Genomic DNA, 10,657 nt, shown 5'->3' with positions numbered 1-10,657 from the left:
GCCGGGGTGTTGGGGACGCAGCCCCGCCGCTCATATTTCAACAAATGAGGATAATATTGACTTTATGATGGCCACGTAAAACTCACTGATAACTCATGTGAAAATGTTTGACTGGGTTGCAAGACAGAATACAAATGTACACAACCATTATTTAGTTTTTCTAGATGAACAAACACACAAGAAACAATTGCAAAGATTTTATTTAGCGGCTTTCTGTGCTTGGCACTCAGAAACAGTTCCGTGCATAAGGGCAAATTTTTATACACCTTTTCTTCATACATATTTTACATACCCTTTTATTGCCCCCTTTTTAATATTCATAATATTGAATACCCCCACTAGGCATATAAATACATTTATCTACAACACCTCAAAACCAAAAAAAATCTTAATAATATCTGCATTATCTTACTTGGTATCATTTGCGTTTCCACAACATTTAAAAATTTTAGCTTGCAGCAAGCTTCACTTGTTTTCTTACCATGAAAGGATTTGAAAGGAAAAAGAAAGAAAAAACAACCCCCAAACTTCAGAATGCAATGAACTATTTGATCAAAATGGAGAGCTACAGACAGGTAGAAAGGGGGCAGAACACCCATCTGCAATTCTCTCCAGTGTGTCAGGGTTTCTCTTGCGTGGGACCAGGGGCAGATCGTCTAGGTCAGCACCTTGAATCTGTGGCATTTGAAGCTAAGCCTGTCTTCCGTGACTTTTTTTGGTATCACCTGGGAGAAAAAGCCATTCTTCATTCTCCACACCCGTTTCCCTCACCCTGCCAGGCTGCCGTGGAATGGCACTCCCATATAGTGCGCCTCTCTCCTGGGTCTTTGTGGTCAAAGCTGTGGAATCCAGCATTCCTTGTCCTAACCCTTCTCATCGGCACCCTTGACTAGAAGCTGGGTCCCAAAGAGGCTTACTCTCCAATAACACCATCATTCTTTCTAAAACTTTAGGGGTTAACCAAACCCAAACTATTCTCCTTGGCGAATTCTAGCTCCTCACTTGTTCACGTCTTCTCAGTCTCGTCATCCGCTTTCCTCTGTTGCTGTCGGTTCTCTTTCTCTCTCCCAGCTCTTCTCACCCTGTCTTTCCACAGGCACCATTAGGACGTCAGTCATGGCACACTGAAGGAAGAGAGCTGAAAGTTTCAAAGCAATTTCTCTCAGGAAGCCAAGTCCAGCTGATGTCTTTCCACCGCAGTGATGTTGAGAGGTTCTAAGGTACATGGTTCATTCCAGAAACCTGGTAAGCTGCAAGGGAGAAAGGCTAAAGGCTAATGATGACCCAATCCATCTAGGGTTGTATACAGACAGATTGTTGATGTAAGCACCCACTCTGGGCCTCCCTCCATAGAGTTCACCCAGTTCAGAGTCAGTGTAGAGAATGTTTGTGTTTGCAATACTTTGTGTATGCATGTGTGTGCATGAATAGAGGCATGTAAGTTTGTATGTGCGTGTGTGTGTGCGCGTGTGTGTGTGTTTGTGTCTGTCTGTCTGTGCATGAGTCTGTATGTGTAACTTTTCTTGGCTGCTACATGCTAGCATCTCCATCAATATTACTATAAAATGATTATTCGTCTCTTCAAGGCCACTCTGTCATACACAATGCTTTTTATAAAACTAAGAGTTTGGGAGGCAGAAGAATGACCACTGAGTTATGGATGATGCACTCCAAGGATCCTTCAGTGGTTATCTATTGCTCTTCTCTGTTTTCCTTATCCAGAAAAACAAAGCAAAAACAAAAACAAAAACAAACGCACAATTCCTATTTTCCCAAGGCACGGGATTCCCAAAGAGGAAGCTCCACCCACAGAGATTCTGGAGTCTTTACTGCCATCACCTCCATGGTGCTTGGACTGCTCTTTAAACCATGTGGACGGACATCTGGGAGGAGGAGCCTGGGACTGCCCCATACTGTCGCCCGTCGCAGGTGTTGGCAGCCTGCTGACTGTTAGCTGCAGGGCTGATCATATGCATGCCATGCTCCATCCCTGTGGGCAGGTACTGCCTCTCTCCAAAGGCCCCGTTGGAAGGAGAAGAGCAGAGTAAAGTGCTTTGAGATGCGCTCAGTTTTTCTGGGCTTGCAGCTAGCCTGGGGGAGGTGGGGAAATTGTATCCGTACAGATTGTAGGGATTGTGCAGGGAGAAGGCATTGTAGGAGCTCTGCTGCATGTGGCTGCCACCAAACATGTGCGGTGAGGAGGAGCTGGACGCTGCATTGCCTGCCTGCATGACATACTGAAACTGGGAAGTGGGGAAGGACCCCAACTGGCCACCATAGGCTTCCATCTTGCTGTTGCTAGGCAACGAGGGAGGTGTTGGTATTCCTGAGATCAGAGATGGAGTCCTCTGAGGCATGAAGGTTTCAGAGGGCTGAGTGGCTGAAGCTGTGCCACTCTGGAGCCTGTTGTAGCCACTGTCACTCAGCCCTGGATAGCTCTGCAAGGCAGCCATGTTGCTGCGGGCACATGGTGGATACTCGGAGAGATTCAGATTACAAAGCTGGCTTTCTCGACAGCCCACGTTGAAAGTATTGGGGGCCAAATGAAAAGTTGGAGGAGAACAGGATGGAGATAAGAGATGAGAAGAAGCCGAAGGGGATGGTGTCCCGGTGCTGGAGGTGGTTGGGGAAGTACCTGTGCTGCCCCCTGAAAAATAAAACATGAATTTCATTGATTAAGATTAGTCTGTCTAGGCTCAAAATCCTACATTTTTATAGATCTATTGCTTCCTTTCACATCAGAAGGTGATGTCACATATTTGAGCACACAATACAAAGGAGAGGACAAAGGATGACATGAGACTCCTAGTCTTTGCATTTCTTTCTGGTCTTAGTCATACTTTAAAAGTTTAGACCAAACCTTCAGTGTTCAGTTTTTTATATTCTTACCATCAAAGCCACTTCCTAATAAGACTTTCAGTGATCCACAGTAGAAGCTACTATCTCAGATCTTCCATGGTCCAGGCAAATGTGTAAGGTCTATATTTAATCAAGTAACACGTTCCTATTATGCAGACTTTAGTAGAATACCAAAACAGGATGCTAACCTTATCAGGATGGAACATGGTGCCAAGTCAGGACTTAGGCCTGAGAAAGCACAGCAAATGAACCTGAGTGGTGGAACCTGAGACATTATTTTGGAGGTCTGGCATATCATATCAAAGACATGTGGTAAGTATAGTTATAAGATGCAGACTAAAGTGAATCAGGACTAACTTAAAATCACAGTCCTGAGGATCTGCTGATCTTAAGAGTTGTACACATAATACTTGAGTGTGGACGTGTATGAAGCCAGACTAGCCATAAACTAGCCGAGTGTTAGCTTAATGGATTTGGCTCTTGGCTGGCTCTGCACACAAACCCTGCGGCCCCACGACTCCCTTGGCTTTGATTTTCTTCATCAGAGATGAAGCATCTGGTAAGATCAGTGGTCCTGAAGCTGAAAAGTCCTGCCATTTGAAAAGGCTGCTATGCCAGGATTCAACCTCTAACCAACTAAAGGGGAGTTTCTGGGCGTGAGAATTCCACGTCAGCATTAACTCAAAGCTCCTCTAATGTGCAGCCAGGGTGGAAAGTTGATGATGCCATGTGAGTTCCTACTTCCCAGTGCGCAGACCAGCGATTCTGAAATGCCGATGTTCGTGCGTGTCAGCTGGAGGGCCTATGAAAACAGATGGCAGGCTCCGTTTGGTTTCTGAGTCTGTGTATACGGGGAGAAGCTTGAGGATGTACATATCAGACCCAGAAGTTGTACTTTACAAGAGATAACCTCTACAACTCCTATTTCCAAATGACCCTGTATCTGCCTTGCAAAAGTCATTAGCCATGTAGATGGTAGGCTAAACTAAGGGTTGAGGCTCCAATGGACTAAGAATCAATCCAAGCCAACCTTCACCAAAGATGTTCTCCAAATAAGAACGCCAAAGGTAACCTTTGCAAAGACCCATCTTTCCGGGGTAGAAAGCATCCACTCTCTACCTCTTCAATGGACGTCAAAGGCAATAAGTGCTTGGAGTAGCTGAACCTTCACCGAATTCTAGAATATTTAGCTGCTTTGTCCTCTCTAGAATCCTTCTTGATGAATTCCTTTCCTTGTACCCATATGGTACTTCTAATTGTTGAGAACCATGCTCCTTCAAGAGACAACATGTCTTAGGTTTCCAATAACTCTTGTTGAGGCTCTGAGAAACTAAGCATCATTAGAAGGGAAGTATTTTTTAGATGAAAAAGAACAGGACTGTGTTTTGCTTTATTTTAATCCATGAAGAAAACCAGGAACATTCCAGATGTACTGGGAAAACATCTTTAGTATTCTAGGAAGAGAAGAATCTGGTAGAGAGAACAAAAAGCCTTGGCCTAGATCACAGGCAAAGTGGGGGTATTAGTGGTAGAGGTAAAGATTAGACTTTGTTAGGATTTTGTTCAGAGTTAAATTTTTATAGCTCAGTATCATCTCTTCCATGGTCAAAGGGTTCCTTCAGTAAACTTTCAGATCCATTGGCCTTTGAAGACAAGCCAATCAGCTGCTAATTTTAGAGTCATATCAAAAAATCTCTTCTCATAACAAATTCCTATTTAAAAAAACTAAAATAGTTTTGGTTCGACAGTCTGTGACAGTCTGTGATAAGGCTGGCATTGCCCAAAACTACAAGCAGCTGGTCACAGTGGGAGGAGCTTCTCTTCAGTTCAGAGCCACACACTGTGACTATCACTGCGTTCTCCACAGAGGCGGAAGAAAGGGCTTGACCCAGTGAGCCTCATTTTCCCTCCTTCTCATACTGTGGCTGTGTCTAAGGATTAAAGGAAGTATGATTGTCAACTCCGAGTGCTTTTTAATCTTTTTAATCTAAGTAGGGAGTCCTGGAAGGGGAAACTTCCAGGAAACAGAAGCAGGGCATCTCATACTTCCTGCTGCTGAGTATTCAGACGCCTCTCTCCCTCTATATCCTACAGAAAGCTCAGAGATTTCTTTTTTCCTCTTTGAGGCACCCTACATATGCTTTCTGCTTTTCCACCCTAAATGCCACGAACTTTGCTGTAGTAGAGTGCTGTGGCCCAAATGGAGAAACTTGACTCCAGCTGTAAAGAGATTAGTGGTTTTACGAGATATGAATATAGTCCCCTGTCTTTGAAAACTAGTCCTGCTCTCCCTGGTCTGGTGTTTATGTGACCCCTGAGGAGACCACCTGTTCGCCACAATGCGATAAGCGTTGGAGGTGAGCTCCAGCCAGCGCAGGCCTCGGCCCTGCAGCCGGAAGTGCAGCATGGAGTAGATGACATTCTACAACTCTAAATGGTTTTTTCAGATGGCCCAAGATGGAACGAATGGGACTGATTTAAGGCCTCAATTGGTTTCACTACAGAAGAAAAAAAAAAAAGAGAGAGAAGAAGAAGGGAAACTATTAACAAGTTACAGGGGTTTCTGCCCAGCAGATGAGAGGCACATGTTAAAAAGTTTGTAGTCAGCTTGCTTTGGCTTTTAAATGACATTCACTGGAAATGAGACTTGGTGGCCTGCTGAGCTTCAGGGGGGTGGGTGGGAGCCTCCATATGAGCGTGTGTTTGAAGGAGAGAGTAAGCCTGTCCAAAAGAGGGTCACGTTGCTCCCATCCACTTTGAAGAAACATTGTTATGCACTTAAAGTACTCAATACAGATAAGAAACTAGTTCTCAGAGTCCACATAGAGAGAGAGGGGGGACTGTGGTATTCATTTTGTAGAAAGGCAAACTGAGATACTGAGAAGCCTTTATTCTCTTATGATATAACTTAGGCTTGTCAGATGTTAAACAAGATTGGGAGTGCCAGCCAAGCGCTAAGCAAGCTCAAGGAGGCAGCCGACCCTCCCTGTACATTTCATCACTTGGTTAACAGAGACCTCTCATCCCAAAATGTCAGGGCTAGGTGGGAATTGTCTAGTTTCCACCAGGCTGCCTCTCAGAGCAAAGCTTGTCCCCCTGACCATGACAGTGCCCCTTTTGTTCATCCCCACCTCCTCTGTCCCTGCAAGATCATGTACTCTCTAAGCATCTTGACATAAATTTGCTTAGTAGACAAATATGGACTGTAGACATGCAGGAACCTGCTGTCTTACAAGGGGCCTTGATTGATTAGCATCTCCTCCAAGCTATAGGCTCCATAATTATATATGTGGGATTTCTAATAACTCCTTTCTGGGGGCATTTTGAGAAATTAAAAAGTGACCATAGTTTGGCATATAGACATTAAACGTGCTCTTTTGTGGGAGAAGGGATAAAGAATGGGAAAGAAACCCTGAAGAACGTTCACTCCAATGGAGATGGCTCCCACGTGTTGGCTTCTGTCCGGGGAGAGCATGGGCATGTGGGCTTCTATACCACTAATGGGCATGATGTCATAAGATGTATGTGCCATAGTATTTCCGCCTAAAAGAACCTCTGTGGTGTGAATGATGAGAGACATCGTGAATTGACAGCTCTGGGCCACCTGAGCCATGTTGCCAAAGGTACTCCAGTTCCTCTTTGAATGCTCTGCCCTTCCTCCCTACTCTGTGAGCCAATGAAGCAAATGAACTGTTCCATGGCTCTATTTCTTCTCAGATCAAGCAAAGCAGAACTGATTGAATAAACTCGTAAGTAGTCAATGGGGCCTTCCCCCATTGTCCTCAGAGATCCTAGCCCACTTCTAAGACAGGATTAAACATAAGGACATTAATAACTTCATATTCTTAGGTAATCCAGCACTCATCTCCACCATCCCTCCCAGCTCCCTACATCGTAATGATCAGGGACCGAAGAGAGGAGGCACACATTAACACGCATATGCAACATTAACTTGTGCCAGTATTCAAGGCTAAGAGCCAAAACAACCAAGAATGCATACTTAGCGGTGAGCCCATATGAGGACAATAACCTAGAATACACTTGTGTACCATGAAGACAAGCTAAATGTGTCCATGAAAATCCTGAATCCCAAACCTGCTGACTTTGGCATCTTTAAATTGCTCACTTCCAGATTGTAACAGGGGGGGTTTCACAGACAACTTCCTTTGGAGTGTATTTCGTTGTGCTGTACACACACACACACACACACACACACACACACACACCACACCACCCAATAAGATAAAACCCCATCTGGATGAAGGAAGAATAAATTTCCATGTAATTAATGACTTGCTCTCCTGGCGAGACTCTTCTCTCCTTATAACCTGATGCCATCCGTCCCCGAAGAGTGCTGGTTCCGTGTATTCAGACACGGAAGAGGTAAAACAGCAGCCGCCCATGAACCGATCCCAGAGGCCGTAAAGTTTAATGCGCATGGCAACAGAGAAATGTCCCTCAGCTGAAATGAGAACTCTTCTCGGGACACAAATGTGAGAGCATCACGGTCCTAACGGGAATTGTCTGGTTTCCACCGGAGAAAGATGGACACCGCCCTCATCACTTCCGTAGCTCCAAATGTATTCTCCCTCCAATAGCCTCGCCCACTCACTCTGCTCTGTACCCGGTCCGATGTTGCCCCGTTTCCGGGGCATTCCATCCCCACGTCTTCGCCTCCCTCACTTGCTTTTCACGCTCGTTTTCAGCCTGTCCTGTCACATGTGTCCGTTGTTACTGTCACTTTAGCTGCCTCTCTCTGGGGAACAATGCTTGCTTTCTTTCTGGGAAGCCCTCTTCCTCTCTCACATTTCACCTCCAGGAAAGGCGTGTGTACCTGGCCTGGAAAACGCAGTATCGTATTTCCCCTACCGCTACAGTAATTGATTCTGAGGGGACCCAATTAGAATCAAAGAGATTTGGTGAGATTTTGCTAAAACCCCTTGATCACAGGCACATGCTCTTTCCCTTTAGAGGGAAAGCAGAAATATTTCAGGCCAAGGATACTCTCTAAGCTATCGCAGGGGACAATTGGAACTAAAGTCACCGTGGAGGAAAGCAGAGTGGAAAGAAATGGGGCGCGTTCTGGCCAGAGTCCGTAACTTAGGCTTTGCCTAAAGAAACTGCTTGAATCCTTCCTGCTTTTTAAGCCAATGAGTTTTGCTTTTATAATTTGCTACTTTTATATTTACATAAAAATTCTAGTTGATATATGTCTCTGATTCTATGAGGTTTTTTTTCTGTGAATCTGAAGGTCTGAGAATATTAGGATAAATCTGGAGAAGAAGAACATAAAAATGAGGGTGGAGGGGAAGGTCTGTGGACCCTTTGTCAGGTGGAAGCCGTGGGTGAAGCCCGTGACCAGTAGTAACAAGGGATTTGAACTGTTTGAGTGCCTGACAGATACCTGGCACTCAGATATGTGTGTGTGTATGTGTATATGATAAGGTAAGGCAGATGAGCTACCTGCCTTAATTTCAAAATATGCAGTCTCTTAAATGGTGACACAAATCAGAGGAGTTCCTGCTCTTCCCTAGTTCTCCTCAATAAAATCAAATTAAACAATTGGATACACAGGCAGGTGGTTTTCAAAAAGATGACTTTTCATATATATTTATACCAAATAAGGAATTCAGTGTCAAAAATGGAAAAACAGACACTGTTTAAAAAGAAAAAAAAAGTTCTAAACGGTGGCAAGATGGTTCTGCAAGTGAAGGGACTTGCCACCAAGCCTGATGACATTGACCTGAGGTGGATTACCAGGGCAGAGTGACAGAAGGAAAGGACAGACATCAAAAGTTGTCTTCTGTCCTCTGCATGCACGATGGGGTATATGAGTGTGGGTGAGTGTACACACAGACACAATATAAACGGAACAAAAGAATGTTAAAAAATATTTCTAAGTCCACGGGAAAGACAAATGCAAGCACAGCAGTGAAATGATTACAACAGGAAAGGGATCCTGAACCCTGGAGTAAACTCACAAATGATATGAAGACCAAAGGGGGCAAATTACAACACAAGGTGTTACATTCTGCTGGGTTTATGAAGCACGGCCAAATAGCTAAAAGGTGGAAAGAAAGACGTATTTCAGAAGACAGAAATAAGCAATGGTATTGTCTCAACAGAGTAACCTTGAGCAGCCCAGGATAAGGGAGGATTGTAGATGACGAGGATGGTGGTGACATCTTCTCCTTCTGGGTCCATCTCCTGCAGACACGTATCATCCCTTCACTTTCCTGTTCTTTCTGTTCACCAGCATGAACACTATGTTTTGATATGTGTCTATTTCTATAATTTTTAAATCATTATTAAGATACATATATTTCCTCAAACATTTACTTTGTTTTGGTGTTTTGGGTCTTGCCGGGTTTTATTTGTTTGTTTTGATTTTCCTTTGTCTTTTGGGGCTTTGTGGAAAGGTTTTTTTAATGAGAAGGAGAAAGAGAAAGAACATGAACTTGGGAAGGAAAGGATATGGGAAGGATCTGGGAGGACTGAGGGGAAAGAATATGATCAAAATATACAATTTCTTTTAAATAAGAACCTAATTTTTCAAAATTAATAATCCTTCTGTTTAGTGTTTAATATAAAGTACATTAATGTTGTCCTTAGTCTCCCTACAGTGCCATGGAATTGTTGAACTTCTTACCAATCAGTTTTTCACCATCCCTTCCTCCACCAACTAATTGTTACTTATAATTCTCTCTGGTTTTCACTAATCTCTTTTCCCTTCAAAAACGAGCATAAAGTTGAGGAATCCCTGACAAGCACATTAACAATATTCCCCTTGTATAGCACCTAAGAGAGTCTGTGTCCTCATTCCATCGCTACGTGAGTTTCTAATGTGGACTGGATATAGTGCCTGGACCCAGGAATGTAATCCCAATGGGGAAAGTACTGAGGGAAACATAGGTAAAAGATATTAAATGAAGAGCGAAACAAGTAGGGGGCTGCCCTGTAAGACTTTAGCCAACTGTTACTTGAGCTGAGATTTCAAACAGGGACAGTACAAAGAAAGCTAGTGGGTAAAAATGAGCCCTCTAAGCAGCATGTGACCGGGAAGAGCACAGTAGGTGTGAAAAATGAGGGCAGAGACGATGATTCAGGAGCAGAGGGGAGGTGGGTTAGGCTAAAGGATACAGGGATCCTGTTTGAGCACTTAGTAAAGCCCAGGTGCTTCTGTAAAAAGAAGGGGAGGATTTGGGAGAGCTTGAGTGAATGGGATGGTTGAGATGGAGGAAGGGTGGATATGGGAGCAGGGAAGAAGATATCGACATTAAGGGAGCCATTTTAGGGTTGGCAAGAGACTTGGCTCTAGAGGGGTTCCCAGGTGTCCGAGGGGATCTCCCCAGCTAGGTTTGTGGGCAGCAGAGGAGAGGGAGCCTGAACTGTCCTTATCCCATAGCCACACTGATGAATATCTTGTATATCACCATAGAACCTTTATCTGGCGATGGGTGGAAATAGAGACAGAGACCCACATTGGAGCCCTAGATTGAGCTCCCAAGGCCCAGATGAAGAGCAGAAGGAGGGAGAATATGAGCAAGGAAGTCAGGACTGCGAGGGGTGTGTTCACCCACTGAGACAGTGTGCCTGATCTAATAAGAGCTCACCAAGGCCAACTGGACTGGGACTGAACGAACATGTGATCAAACCAGACTCTCTGAATGTGGCTAACAATGAGGGCGGACTGAGAAGCCAATGATAATGACACCGGATTTTGATTCTACTGCATGTACTAGCTTTTTGGGAACCTAGTCTGTTTGGATGCTCACCTTCCTAGACCTGGATGGAGTGG

The 10,657-nt window shown here is 44.3% G+C and overlaps 1 protein-coding gene across 1 annotated transcript in view; it reads right to left on the bottom strand.

Annotated features, from left to right (window-relative positions):
• Positions 1-211: 211 nt before the first annotated feature.
• Positions 212-10,657, bottom strand: part of Tbx15 (T-box transcription factor 15) — a 102,245-nt gene continuing 91,799 nt past the window's right edge. The window contains exon 8 of the mRNA XM_050157594.1: positions 212-2,647. Coding sequence (XP_050013551.1) covers positions 1,863-2,647 — 785 coding nt within the window. The 3' untranslated portion in view covers positions 212-1,862. The remainder of the gene's footprint in view (positions 2,648-10,657) is intronic.

This window comes from Alexandromys fortis, unplaced genomic scaffold (assembly GCF_014885135.2).
Source record: "Alexandromys fortis isolate MF-2015 unplaced genomic scaffold, M_Fortis_MF-2015_v1.1 scaffold_78, whole genome shotgun sequence".
Classification (NCBI taxonomy): domain Eukaryota; kingdom Metazoa; phylum Chordata; class Mammalia; order Rodentia; family Cricetidae; genus Alexandromys; species Alexandromys fortis.
Note: the sequence above shows the minus strand (reverse complement) of the source record. Positions and strands in the feature narration are given on the sequence as shown.